This window comes from Typopeltis vanoorti, chromosome 13 (assembly GCF_054136105.1).
Source record: "Typopeltis vanoorti isolate ZY-2024b chromosome 13, IOZ_Tvanoo_1.0, whole genome shotgun sequence".
Classification (NCBI taxonomy): domain Eukaryota; kingdom Metazoa; phylum Arthropoda; class Arachnida; order Uropygi; family Thelyphonidae; genus Typopeltis; species Typopeltis vanoorti.
Window position 1 is genome coordinate 64,889,830 of NC_143561.1, and position 14,640 is coordinate 64,904,469.

A 14,640-nucleotide genomic window follows, 5' to 3' on the forward strand; every position below is an offset into this window, starting at 1 on the left:
GCACAATAGTGGATAGGAATTTGAAGTTCAAAAGGTCACATAGCAAAAGTTGCAAATACAACTCAGAGGATACTTGTGATGTTCAAGTGAACCTTGACATGTAAGGATAAGGAAGTCATTTTGCCTCTTTATAAGGCCTTGATAAGACCACACTTGGATTATTATGCACAGATTTGGTCTCCTGGGTTCCAAGGGGATAAAGAAGCCCTTGAAAGGGTGCAAAGAAGAGTTACAGAGATTATTATTATTATTATGTGACACCTCCAGGGAGTCCAAAGATTCATCGAGAGAGAGTGTGCCAACAGCATCAAACAATTGTTCCCCTTCCAACTACTAACTGTGCTCAAACTTGCTTAACTTTTTATATCCGGATTATGGGATTTAGAATATGAAGACAGATTGCAAGTATATGGATTACAGACTTGTTAACAGGAGGAAGAGAGATGATGTGATAGAGGTCTATAAACTTTTGAATAGATGTTATAGGTTATTATGCTAGCTATAATGCTATCGTGAGATCGAGAAATGCTGGCAATTCTCGATCTGTGGATGGCTGTGAATAATTTGATTAGTATTTTATTTTCACTCCAGTACCATGTAGTTTTTGTTCTAAAATCTTCAACATGAATTACTCCAATTACAGCCTACAAAGCTGTTTGACTAGATGATGAATGTAAGGGAAAACTATTTACACAATTCTAAGTAACAATCATCGTCAGCCATTTTCTGTCCACTGCTAGATGAAGGTCCCCCCCCGACACACCACCAAAGACTTCCATTCATTCCCATCTTGAGCCTTTCTATGCCACTGAGTTCCTGCCATCTCTTTAATCTCATCCTCCCACTTTGGTCTCTGTCTCTCTCTTTCCAACTCTAAGATACCATTCTGATATCACTTTTGTCCATTTTTTAAGCATTACTTCTTGCAATATGACCTGCCATTGCCATTTGAATCTTTTAATGGCTGTTATAATGTCTCTAACCCAGTCCAAGCTTTGATCCAAGTAGTATGCTTTCTATCTAGAATGGTAATACCAAGTAATTATCTTTCCATTTTCCTGGGTAATTCTCAATAAGTAACAATAAGTATATCAAAACTACATAGGTTGTGCTTGCAATATAAAAATATTGTTCTATTTTTATTATAATTAATCTTACAAACAAATTTTCTCCAGTTTCATGAAATGCCAATTATATCCCTAGTTGGTATTAGAGATTTCCATCATCATCAATTTTCTGACTAAGTTTTACATTATTACTAATGTCCCATCAACAATTATCCTCCAAAATTAGTCTATCACTTGTCATCACTCCTGTCTTCTGGGAACTTTTGACTACATCATTCCATCTAGATCTTGGTCTTCTTTTGGATCTTATTCCTACCATAAAACACCATTTTTTTGCTGACATTTCTTCTCTCATTTGTTTCTTCTCTTCTCGTTTCTCTCCCATACTAGCTTAGTTAATCTACTCACACATTCGTAAATGGTAACAATGTCAAGTTCCTTTCTAATTTAATTCTTAATACAATTCTTCCATTGATGACATTTGTTCACTCCCTTCATTTTCCACGGAACTGCCATACCTATGATCTCTTTGCTCAAGCGTTTTATTTCTACCCCAACTCTCAGATCCACAGGTTAAAACTGGTTTAACATGGTCTTGTATGAAGCTAGTTGAGTGTTTTGGCTAATTTATTTTATTCCATATAAATTTATTTAATTAGCTTTCTACCATGCCAGTTTTTCTTATTCTGTTTAATTTGACATCTTCACTAAAAATTGTCCTAAATAGCTGAAATATTTTGATGACATTTGTTTAATTATTTGTTTAAAAGATTAATTATTTTATAGGTTGTGTACTGAGGATGCAACTGAAGTTTTCCATTTCTACGTATTCTCAGAGTTTTATTCTTTTTATTGTTCATTTTCATGCCAAATTTGTTAGTTGTTACTGAATTTAGTTAAAGAATAGTGAGGACTTGCATCATCTGTCTAAAGCAGAGAAATTTGATACCTCTGAATCTGATATGAGGTTTAATGCTACTTTCTTTCATAATATGATTCACACAGATGATGAATACAAATGAAGAGAGTGTACAACCTTTATCTCATCTCACACCTGATTTTACATTTAACCACTTAAACTTCTTCAATTCTAACTGCTAACTTAAATTTAAATATACTGTAGACTATATACTGCTCTGTCCTATACAACTCCATTTACAGCTTTACTCTTGGCACCTTGTCATATGCTTTTTTTTTTCAGATCTAAAAAACTTAAATACAAATCCTGTTATATTTCTATGATTTGTTAACTATTTGTCATAAAGTGAAAATCTCATTTTGATAATCTTTATTCGCCTGAATACTGATTGCCCATCTTCAAGTTTCTCTTTCACAATTTTTTTTAGCATTTTTTCAAAAATTCTTGCATAAATATTACCTAGAACATTTACAGAAGAAATTCCTCTATATTTCTCAAGTTCAATTTTATTTCCCTTTTTTAACAGATGGCAGCTATGGAATCTTTACTCCAGTCTTTTGAATTATGCAGTGTAATCACTGTCTAAACTTTTATACCTCCATATGGGAGTAAATCTGGTTGAATGCAATCTACTGCCTTTCCACATTTCAGGCTTTTGACAGTTTTTTATTATTATTTTTTTTATGCCAAGTATTGATTGAGATGTTCTCTTATTTCTTAAAATAATTCTAATACAGGCATTTGATTTCCATCCCATTTACTGTAATCTATCAAGAATGTTGCCCTGCTAAAGGATCATTACATTCGAGTAGCATACAAGGTGATCAAACAGTTTGTAGCTATGAAGATCTCTAAGCATTGTTCTTTTTACAAGCATCTAGATATTTATAAGATCCCATGTTCCTGTGATCTTGGTAAGGCAAGTCAGAAAAGCTGAAGTTTTGAAATGAGAAAGAAAGAGAGAACATGTTGGTGATGCTGATCACAAAAGAAAAAGTATGGCCACTCGTTACATATCAACAAACAAACAAACACACTCACACACTTTTTTTTTGTAACTTTCTTGGGGCTTCAAAAGTCAGTGATTTTTACTTTACTTTTTTGCAAAATCTGAGATAATTTGAAACAGTTTGAAATTTAAACATTCATTCTGGATTTTCATTTAATCTATAATCTTTTATTTCTTTATGATTTGCATTATTGTGTACTCTTTCATGTCATCATTTGGCATGCTATATTTTATGGTTCCTGCCAATCTTTTATGTTCTGTTGTCAATGTATGATTTTGATTTTCTGTTATTTCTTTCATTAATCTGCAATTTTCCTTAGTGTTCTGTCATCAACGTGCAATTTCCCATGGATTTCTTTTGTCTACTGATTGTGACAACATTTGTTATGAAATTCAGTTCGCTATCATGAAGGTTTTGAGCTTTTGTGGTTTGTAATAGTGAGCTTAAAACAGCATTACTTCTATGAGACTTAGACCAGGACTTCCATAGTTTGTTATAGCATATTCATTTCATTATAGTGATGTTTGGTATAGCATGCATCTACCATATTTCTAAATGGATTGGAATACTTATTTTGTATTCTGCAAGCCTAAAGGGTCAGTCTTGAAGTCTTGAATCTTGCACAAGCTGACTGACTTGCCAGGAACTTTCCTATTTTTCATAACCAACTTATATGCATTACTCAACTGGTTTGGAAGGTTTCTGTACGGCTTAATGTGACATTTAATGCTTTTGATTAGAGCAACCCATGCATATTTTAGATTTGTTTCTATTACTGAATATAAGTTTTCACTTACAGTCAGGAAATTAAAGATCAATTAAATTTTCAATTTAAATTTTTTTACTTTAATAACTTTTTACTTTTTTCATACTTTTTTCATTTTGGGTTATGGAATTTTCAGATTCTTGTGAAGTCATCTAACAAAAAAACATCATCTATAAAGTTTAAATAACAGTAAAGCATCTGGAATTACACCAATAATTCTTAATATTAGAATCTATCTTTCTTGATGAAACTAGACATCTTTAATACTTGTTCAAAGTAAAAGGCACTCAAATGACCACAAAGCAGGCAGACTATTACAAACTAATAGCAGCAGACAATACAGATGCATAAAGATAATAATATCACATAGAAAACACATTTCAAATTACAAGAGAGTGATGGAGAAATAAAACTGGAACCAAACCAATCTTGACCTGGTTTTCCCTTTCAGTTGTTTCTGACCGTAGGTGACTTCGTAGGCAATGCCCACAAAGTATTCCTAATGAGATTTTTACAGGGTAGTTCACCATTGCTTTCCCCAACCCCTCCCCCAATTTTATCTGGTTTCGAGCCCGGATAAAATTGGGGGGGCTGGGATGCATTCATGACTATAATCCATGTGTGTTCACAGGGTCAGGGGGGGCAAAAAACCCGAATTTCCAGGTGGAAAAAAAAACCCTACCTCGTATGAGACCAGATAAAGGTTCTTCACATCATGGACAGGAATCGAAACCAAGGTCTTTCCGAGCAAAGGGCTTCGTCTATACTGACTGAGCTACAGAGGCTCCACCAATCTTGGGATGATTAAAAAACTTGCTAAGTAGAAATAAAATAAGTCATTTCCTATTCATCTTGTAAATATAATTCCTGAACTGTAGTTCTGACAATTTTTGTTGAATCATAAATTAATAATCCTATAGCTAAACTTCATTATTAAGGTAAATTAATATGTAATAAAAACTATCCCTTACATCATCTAACAACTCTAATTCATAGTGCCATTCATTGCCTACACCTCCATATACACAAACACCTGCTATTAGTATTCCAGGACGGTCTACACTACAACATACAGCATCTGGAGAACCATTTCCTGTATTCCAGCTTCTGTTTTGACTAACTCGAGTAAAACGTGATGGAGTGACATGTAATACTTGACTAGCAGTAGCATGAAGATCAAGCTGAAATAGTTAAAAAAAAATTCTGTATTATTTTATAATTAATGTCATGTGCCACAAAAACTAATGAAAAGACTGTTTGTCTAAATGTTCTATAGAATGTTAACAAGGATAAATCATAAAAAGAAGATCTAAATGAAAGCACATTAAGTATTAATGAACACAAACAAGTAAATAAATGAAAGGAAAGAAATCCAAGATTTTGAAATTTTATAAGTGTTTTTACTAAATATCAATTTCAATGGCTAATAAATATTATAAAGTTTAAATAATAGTAAAGCATCTAGAATTACACCAATACTTCTTAATATTAGAATCTATCTTTCTTGATGAAACTAGACATCTTTAATACTTGTTCAGAGTAAAGGGCACTCAAATGACCACAAAGCAGGCAGACTATTACAAACTAATAGCAGCAGACAATACAGATGCATAAAGATAATAATATCACACAGTAAACATATTTCAAATTACAAGAGAGTGATGGAGAAATAAAACTGGAACCACACCAATCTTGACCTGGTTTTCCCTTTCAGTTGTTTCTGACCATAACAACCAACAAAAAACAACAAGCATAACAAAAAGACAAAAAAAAATTAATATGCTAATAATACTTACTATAAAGAATGATTTCAACGTATTTGTGAAAAATGCAGATATAATCTTTCTCATAAAATACAAAATAACACTCAACACCATCGTGATTTTGGAATATGTACACTTAAGCAATATACAGGACACTATAACACTAATACATAAATTAGATTTACATTATTATGAACTTGTTATCAACAATTTCCTTCAACATCAATCTGTTACTTCTCAGAATTCTAATATGTCCAAATTTCATCATCAAATTCCTGACACACACACACCCTCAGGAGGTGTATGAGATAATTACCAGCAAAATAAATCTGTTATCTGTCAAAATTCCAATATTATCAGATTTTATAGTTTTGTCTTTTAAGGCACTTTTTACTGTATCAATCCATCTAGATCTTGGTCTTCTTCTTCTTCTGGGTCTTTTCCTGCTAACCTAGTGACCATACCACCTGAGATTAGCTCTACTAACACATTCTTGAATGCTAATAATGGCAAGTTCTTTCCTAATATCCTCATTTTTAATGTGTTACTGCCATTGATGCCATTTGTTCACTCCACTAATCTTTCTCAGAACTATCATATCAGAGGTCTCCATCTTTGATCCAGTTTTATTTCTAACCCAACTCTCAGATCCATAAGTTAAAATGGGTTTGAGCACTGTCTTGCATTCAGCTAATTTAGTGTTTTGACTACTTTCTTTCTTATTCCATATAAATTTATTCAGCTGACTTCCTACTATACCAGCTTTACTAATTGTATTGTCTATTTCCATATTTAATTTACCACCTTCACTAAAAATTGTGCCTAAATAGCTGAAATGTTTTACTTGTTCTATAGGTTCACAATTCAGGATACAGTTGATGTTTTCAATATTTCTGTCTATTTTAATTGTCTTCATCTTTTTATTGCCAATTTTCATACCAAATTCATTACAGCAGTTATTCAATTTAGTCAGGAATCTTGCAGACTTGTATTTGATTTATTCAGAAGTATAACATCATCTGAATAAAGTAAAGAGCTCAATATCAGATGTGCGCCCTTGTTGCACACATGATTTTACCTTAAACCATCTTCCTGTCCATCCTTCAATTCTAACTGCTGACTAATGGAAATATATAATGTTCCTTTTACACCAAATAGATGTAGTGTTTTGAAGAGCTTTTCTCTTGGCACCTTGTCATATGCCTGTTCCAGATCAACAAAACTTAAATACAAATCCTTGTTATATTCCCAAGATTTCTCAACTATTTGTCTTAAGCTGAAAATCTGATATTAACAACCCCTATTTGGCCTGAATCCAGCTTGTTCTTCAGCAAGCTTCCCTTCCACAATTTTGTTTAACCATTTCTCAAGTAAATTTGCATAAATCTTACCAGGAACATTCAGTATGGAAATACTTCTGTAATCTCACATTCAGTTTTATTTCCTTTTTTATATATGGGTACTATGAGAGCTCTGCTCCAATAATCTGGAATTTTATCCTCTGACCAGGCTTTCTGAATTATGCAATGCAGCCACTGTAAAACTATTATACTTCCATATTTGAGCATTTCTGGCCAAATTTCATCTACCCCAGCTGCATTTCCACATTTTCAGTTTTTCATGACTTTTTCTGCTTTAAGTATTGATATACTTAACGTATGATATGCTAAATGAAACACTGCTTGTTTCATTTAGCAGTCTTAGAAAGTAATTACTCCAGGCATCTAGAATATCTTTATCTTCAGTTTTCATGTCATCTTCATCATCTGATTCCTTTTACAGTACTTTTTCCTCCATTTCTAAGTTTCTTCAATAGCCTCCAGAATGTTTTTCCTCCTTCCTGATATTTATTTTTTATGTTCTTACCCAAGTCTTCCCATGACATTTCTTCAGCTAGTGATTAGCTTTCTTACATTTGTTTCTGTATTCTCTAAGAGCACAAGCTGAATTACTTGCCAGGAACTTTCAATAGGCTTTCTTCTTTTCCTTCACTGCCTCTTGAACTTCCTGAATCCACCATGGAGTTCTGACTTTTCTATCCTTACTGATAACCTCACCACATACCTCTCTGGCTTAATCAATCAATCAATGTTTTCTTCAGGATTCGCATTAAATCTCCAAGGTTTGGTTCTTGTTTGGTTCAGAGGAATACAGAATGAAGAAAGAAGTTTCGTTAAATAGGTTTAGAGTTGATCTGTACATAGATGTTGACCAGTGCCTACCTGTGTTCTTAAAAGATTAAAGGAGAGTAGAGGAACAGTATTAGCAAGTTTGGCAAAACAATGTCTATAAAAAAAGAAAATGCAGAAACAGAGAGACTATTTCTCATAGTCACTCTCTGTGTGGAGGGAGTCTATAAAAAGGAGGGGATAATGATTTGAGCAGACTGCCCTCTTCTGTTCGCAAGCAAAAATTCTTAGGGAGCTTTTAGGCGCACAACTCCAAATGTTAACAATATTCTAAGGTGAGTCAGATTGTGAATTTGTAAAGTATTAGGAATGTTACATGTGAAAATCAGTCCATCATCATCAAATTCCTACCATGTATCCTCAAGGGGTGTACAGGATATGATAGTACTACATGAAAAAAATTACATCATTATTAATTTCCTATCTACACTTTTCCTCCAAATCAGTCTGTTACTTGTCAAGACTCCAACATTATTAGATTTTATATTTCTATCTTCTAAAGCACTTTGTACCGTATCAATCCACCTATATCTTGGTCTTCCTCTGGGTCGTTTTCCTGCCAACCTGGCAGAGAACACTTCTTTTGCTAATCTTTCCTCGCCCATTCTGTTTAAGTGACCATACCACCTGAGATTAGCTCTGCTAACACATTCCTGGATGCTGACAATGTCAAGTTCTTTCCTAATATCCTCATTTTTAATATGATATTGCCATTGATGCCATCTGTTCACGCCTATAATCTTTCTCAGGACTCTCATATCTGTGGTCTCTAGTCTTTGGTCAAGTGTTTTACTTCTGACCCAGCTCTCAGATCCATAAGTTTAAACTGGTTTGAACACTGTCTTGTATAGAGCTAATTTAGTGTTCCGACTAATTTCTCTCTTATTCCATATGAATTTATTCAATTGACTTCCCACCATACCAGCTTTGCTGATTCTGTTGTCTATTTCTATATTTAATTTACCATCTTCAGTAAAAATCGTGCCTAAATAGCTGAAATGTTTTACTTGTTCCACAGGTTCTCCATTCACAATGCAGTTGATATTTTCAATGATTCTGCCTATTTTCATTGTCTTTGTCTTTTTATTGCTGACCTTCATACCATATCTATTACAACAGCTATTCAATTTAGTCAGAGAATCTTGCAGACTTGTAGCAGATTTATTTAGAAGTATAACATCGTCTGCATAAAGCAAACAGCTGACATTAACATCTCCAATTTTGATATCATGTTTAATACCACTTTCCTTCATAATGTGATCCATATAGATAATGAATAACAGAGGGGATAACATACATCCTTGTCTCACACCAGATTTAACATTAAACCATCTTCCTGTACTTCCTTCAATTCTAACTGCTGAATTACAACACAAATAAAGACTAAGTATTGCTTGATATAATGCCCCATTGACACTATATAACTGCAGCGTATTGAATAGCTTCTCTCTTGGCACCTTGTCATATGCCTTTTCCAAATCAACAAAACTTAAATACAGATCTTTGTTATATTCCCATGCTTTCTCGACTATTTGTTGTAAAGTGAAGATCTGATCCTGACAGCTTCCATTTGGCCTGAATCCAGCTTGTTCTTCACCAAGCTTTTCTTCCACAATTCTTCTCAACCGTTTCTCAAGTATACTTGCATAGATCTTGCCAGGAACACTCAGTAGGGAAATACCTCTGTAATTCTCACATGCAGTTTTATTTCCCTTTTTATATATGGGTACTATGAGAGCTCTATTCCAATCATCGGGAATTTGTCCCTCTGTCCAGGTTTTCTGAACTATGCAGTGCAGCCACTGTAAGACTCTTATACCACCATACTTCAGCATTTCTGGTCGAATATCATCTACTCCTGCTGCCTTTCCACATTTCAAGCCTTTGATGGCTTTTTCTACTTCAAGTATGGATATGTATTCCTGACTGCATGCCTGGTCAGTGTTTTTTACCACTGTGCTGTCATCACTGCTTGTTTCATTTAGCAGTTTTTCAAAGTAATTACTCCATACTTCAAAGATATCTTTTTCTTCCATTTTCATGTCACCTTTATCATCTCTAACTCTTTTTGCAGTATTCTTTCATCCATTTCTAAGCTTCTCAAACAACTTCCAAAATATTTTGCCACCTTCTTGATATTTATTTTCTACGTTCTTGCCAAAGTCCTCCAATGACTTTTGTTTAGCTAGTTTTACACAGTGTTTAGCATTCTTACATTTGTCTCTGTATTCTCTAAGAGCACAAGCTGACTTATTTGACAGGAACTTTTGATATGCTTTCTTCTTTTCCTTCACTGTCTCTTTAACTTCCTGTGTCCACCAGGGAGTTCTGATTTTTTTATCCTTACAGACAACCTCACCACATGCCTCTCTGGCAGAATCAATCGATGTTTTCTTCAGAGTTTGCCACTGAATCTCCAAGGTTTGATTCCTGTTCTCAAACTCTTTCATTTTTTCTTCAATAATCTTTGTGTATTTTAATCTACAGTTCACATCTGAGAGCTGCTCAACTTTTATTCACTTTAAAACTTTCTTACATGTTATTCTTTTCAATATTAAATTCAATTTTATCCTGCTCAAGACTAAATAGTGATCACTTCCAATTTCAAATCCTCTGTACACTCTGGTGTCCTGCACCAGGGAGAAAACATCACTATCAACAATAACATAGTCAATGAGACTTTTCTTATTCCTAGCCTCTTCTCTCCATGTGAATTTGTGCACATTTTTATGTTGGAACATGGTGTTAGTAATAACCAGTCCATGTCCTGAGCAGAAATCCAACAGATATTTGCCATTATTATTAGCTTTGCTCTTTTCTCCAAATTTTCCCAAAATATTTTTGTATGTATGAAGGAAAAAAAAACTGATATTGATTAGTAATTAAAACATCATCAAAAGAAACAGAGAGTAATGGGATCTTTTTTCTAGATTTGAACTATGTTTTGATATCACCAAACTTCACTAGAGATTATCTTCACCCTGCTTGAAAATGGTGAAGAGATCAATGTTTGAGACATTGGTATTATGGAAGATCTTGACTATTAATCATGTAAAGGTACTACAAGGTTTCATGAATAAAGAAAAGATATGGAGAGCAATGTCATCAACAAAACCATAGATAGGATTTTAAGTTATAAAGATAAGATCACTGATGTGTATAGGAACAGTACAGAACCATGGGGTACTCCAGCATTCATAATGAAATCTGATGAGAGTAAGCCATCCACCATGACATACAATGAACAACCAGAGAGGGAACTGGCAACCCAATCAGAAAAGGGAACAGCTTTGAAAAGCTTTTCTCTGGGCACTTTGTCCCTTGTCATGTGCTTTTTCCAGATCTACAAATCTTAAGTACAGATCCTTGTTACAAAAATTTTCCCAAGATTCCTCAACAATCTATCATTAAGTGAAAATCAGATCTTGTCAAATTCTATTTGGCCTGAAACTGAGCTTGTTCAACTACTACTTTCTCTTCTTTTCTTAGCCTCTCTGAAGTATGCTTGCATAAATCTTACCTGGAACACTTGGTAGAAAAATTCCTCTTGAATTCTCACATTGTTTTAGGGAAAACTTTTATAATTGCATATTTGAGCAATTACTGGACAAATAATTACTCCAGCTGGCTTTCCACATTTCAGGCTACTATTCAAGAGGTAGAATTCTATTTGAATTCTACCTCTTGAATATTTTATACTACTGTTCTGTCACTGCTTGTTTTATTTAACAGTCTTTCAAAGTAATTACTCCAGATCACTAGAATATATATATAGATTATCTTTATCTTCAGTTTTCATGTCACCTATATCATGTGATTCCTTTTGTAGTATCCCTTCCCTTTTTTTCCCAGAGCTTTTTCAGTAGTCTCCAGGACATTTTGCGACCTTCCTACTGTCTATCTTCTATATTCTTATCAGTGTTCCCATTACTTTTATTTAGCTACTTTTACACACAGCTTAGCTCTCATATGTTTTACTTGGTATTCTTTAGGGCATTTGCTAACTTATTTGGGCTTGTTTAACCAGGCAACATCCCAAATGGCATGAAATGTCATCATTTGTCTATTATGTTCATTTCTGGTTTAAACCAATAGAGAGTATAATTCAGCTGGCTATATCCCAAACTGCCAGCCAATTCACTGGTCGATACGCCAGTTCTCCTTGTTCCTTAGAGGCAATGTGGAAGTCTCCTCATAGTTAACTGATTTGACTGTTAAGTGCCCCAAACCCATTCCTTTATGTGCCAAGGAATGGGATTTCTTTACAAGAGCAAACAGGACTATGTAACATGAATATGTGTGGTTTAAAAGAAGTGTGAATATTATATTTATTTATTTACTTTAGTTATCTCTTCAGACACATTCTAGATATAGGTGATAGGAATGGTTTTGCTTTGGTCTTGCAGATCAAGCAATGGGAAAACATGCAAGATTTTATCTATTTTATTATACATCGAGGGAGGGCACCTACTCTACAACTCTCCATCTCCACCACCCACAATCCATCAACTACAATGAACCACAACTACACCAATGCCATCTACTGCCCACCACTCCCACTAGTATTTTCAGGGACAATCACAAACATCCAAGTCCATGGCGGAATTCGAACCAGCAGCCTTTTGGCTGGAGAGCGGATACACTAACCACTCGGCCAACCAGGCTATAGGTGTTATGACTAATGGCTAAAAAAAAAAAAAAAAAAAAAAAAAAAAATGAATGACTGTGAGTAACTTAATTATAAAGTAAGAAATGTGTCACTTGACAAAAATACCATTGGTCCCATGTGTTGACATTTAAAGTTGGAGGATGGTGTAATAACATACACTGGAAGATATTTATCTTTCTATAAACAGAAAAAAAAAAAAACTGAAGCATTTGGCATGTGTAACTTGAATGCGCAAAAAAAAAGCATCTAATGTGGCTGAACCATGAGACCAAATATCAAACAAATCATACTTGAGTATAAGCAAATGAAATGTTTAAATGTAGCTGTGTTCAGGGTTGATACTGGCTCTAGAAGAATTGGAGGAACCGACTACAGTCTCATCTATTTGTTTGTATCCTTTTCCTTCCCATGTAAAATAACAAGCATAAACAATGACTCTGAATAATAAGGGAAAAAAAAACCAAAGTGATCACACTGTCTATATTTTTGATAATAACTGTACACCCTTGAGGGTACATGTCAGGAATTTGATGATGATGATGATGATAAGTTTTTTTTCTAATATTTATAAATTCTCTCTGCTGCTTTACTCAAAAATCCTTGCAAACAAACTTCACCCATGTCTCCCTAGATGAATCTGCCAGTGTGTTTCCATGGTCTGATTTTGTTTTCATCCTCACTTTTTCTTGATTAATATTTGTATATTTGAGTCTACAGATCACCTATAAAAGCTGCTGAACATTTTTTTTAGAACTCTCTTACATGTCTTCTTTTTTCAATATGATAATGATTTTTTATCCTGCTCCAAACCAAGTGGTGCTCACTTATTTCAGAAATCTTACCTGCAACACTCAATAGGGAAATTACTCTTCAATTCTCACATTAAGTTTTATTACCCTTTTTAAAGACTGGTGCTGTGAATTCTGCTCCGATCATCTTGAATTTGACCTTCTGACTTGGCCTTGTGAATTATTAAGTGCAGCCACTGTAAAACTTTTTTCAGAGCACTTTTAGGCAATATTAACAGGGGTGGTGAGTTTTGTGGGTGGCACTGCTAATTCTACAAAATACCACAAAACCCAAAGATGATGCTGTGACAAGGCGAGGGTAAGCTACCTAAAGCTTACAGCCACTGCGTCTGCACTCCAGAGGAGTGGCCATAAATGGAGTCTGTACCTGATGTTAGAGACAGTCAAAAATGAATCATCAATCCATCTAGCAGCATGGTGTTTTAAGGTTAACCCCCCCCCCCCATAATGACTACACATACACACCAAAAAGACCAAGACCAATGCCAGTTTATGGTTTAGGCAAAGGGCCACAAGTGAAAAATTGGCTACAGTTTCCAAAAACATCAAAAAATAGAAAAAACAGAGACATGTACATATGCACATAAAACATAAGAACAATGAGAGAAGAAGCAAACCTTCTAGAGTTGGAAAAAGAAATAAAGGAAGTTAAATGGTATATCAATGGGCTTAGTGAAGTAAGAAGGAAGGGGAAAAGAATGCGCATAAGAAACAATGGACATATGCTCTACACATACAGAAACACAGAAAACAATAGGAATGGAGTTGGCTTTCTAATTCACAATCAAAGAATACAATAGATAATAAGTATACAAAGAATATCAGATAGAATGGCTCAACAGATTCTGAAAATAAACTCGAGATATAAAATTAAAATCATTCAATTATATACACTGACATGCCAGTGTATATAACTGAATATATAACAATGAAATAGAAGAATTCTATAAAAAAAATGGAAGCCCTCATGAACAGAGAAAAAAAACTCATCATACCTTAATCATAAGTGACAAACTCAAAAATAAGAATAAAACCAAATGCACAAGAACTTCCAACAGGAAAATTTGGTGTTTTAAGGCTAAACTAGGAGACAGGAATAAGCATGGAGAAAGATTAATTGAATTTACAATCAAAAATCAGCTAAAAATAACCAACACCTTCTTTAAGAAAAGACCTCAACAAAGGTGGACATGGAAAGGACCCAATGATATAACAAAAGATGAAATAATTTAAAGAATTTATATTCTTGGTTTAATTCTTTATCGAAGTGTAAGCAAACAAAGTTTGTGCCTGAACTATTTTCAGGACTGAGCAACTTGTTTTTAAAGAAGCTAATGACTTCCCATCACTTGCCTTAGTATCCCATAATGCAAAGCACATCCCCTTACGGACATGTATAATAATGCAATGCATTATGGGAAGGGTCACTACCCAGACGTTTTCGACCT

At 34.2% G+C, this 14,640-nt stretch overlaps 1 protein-coding gene across 1 annotated transcript in view; it reads right to left on the reverse strand.

Annotated features, from left to right (window-relative positions):
- The window catches only part of hiw (MYC binding protein highwire), a 1,014,282-nt gene that overhangs the window by 644,032 nt on the left and 355,610 nt on the right, over positions 1 to 14,640 (reverse strand). Inside the window, exon 35 of the mRNA XM_090402616.1 lies at positions 4,734 to 4,943. Within this exon, the coding sequence (XP_090258742.1) occupies positions 4,734 to 4,943 (210 nt within the window). The remainder of the gene's footprint in view (positions 1 to 4,733; positions 4,944 to 14,640) is intronic.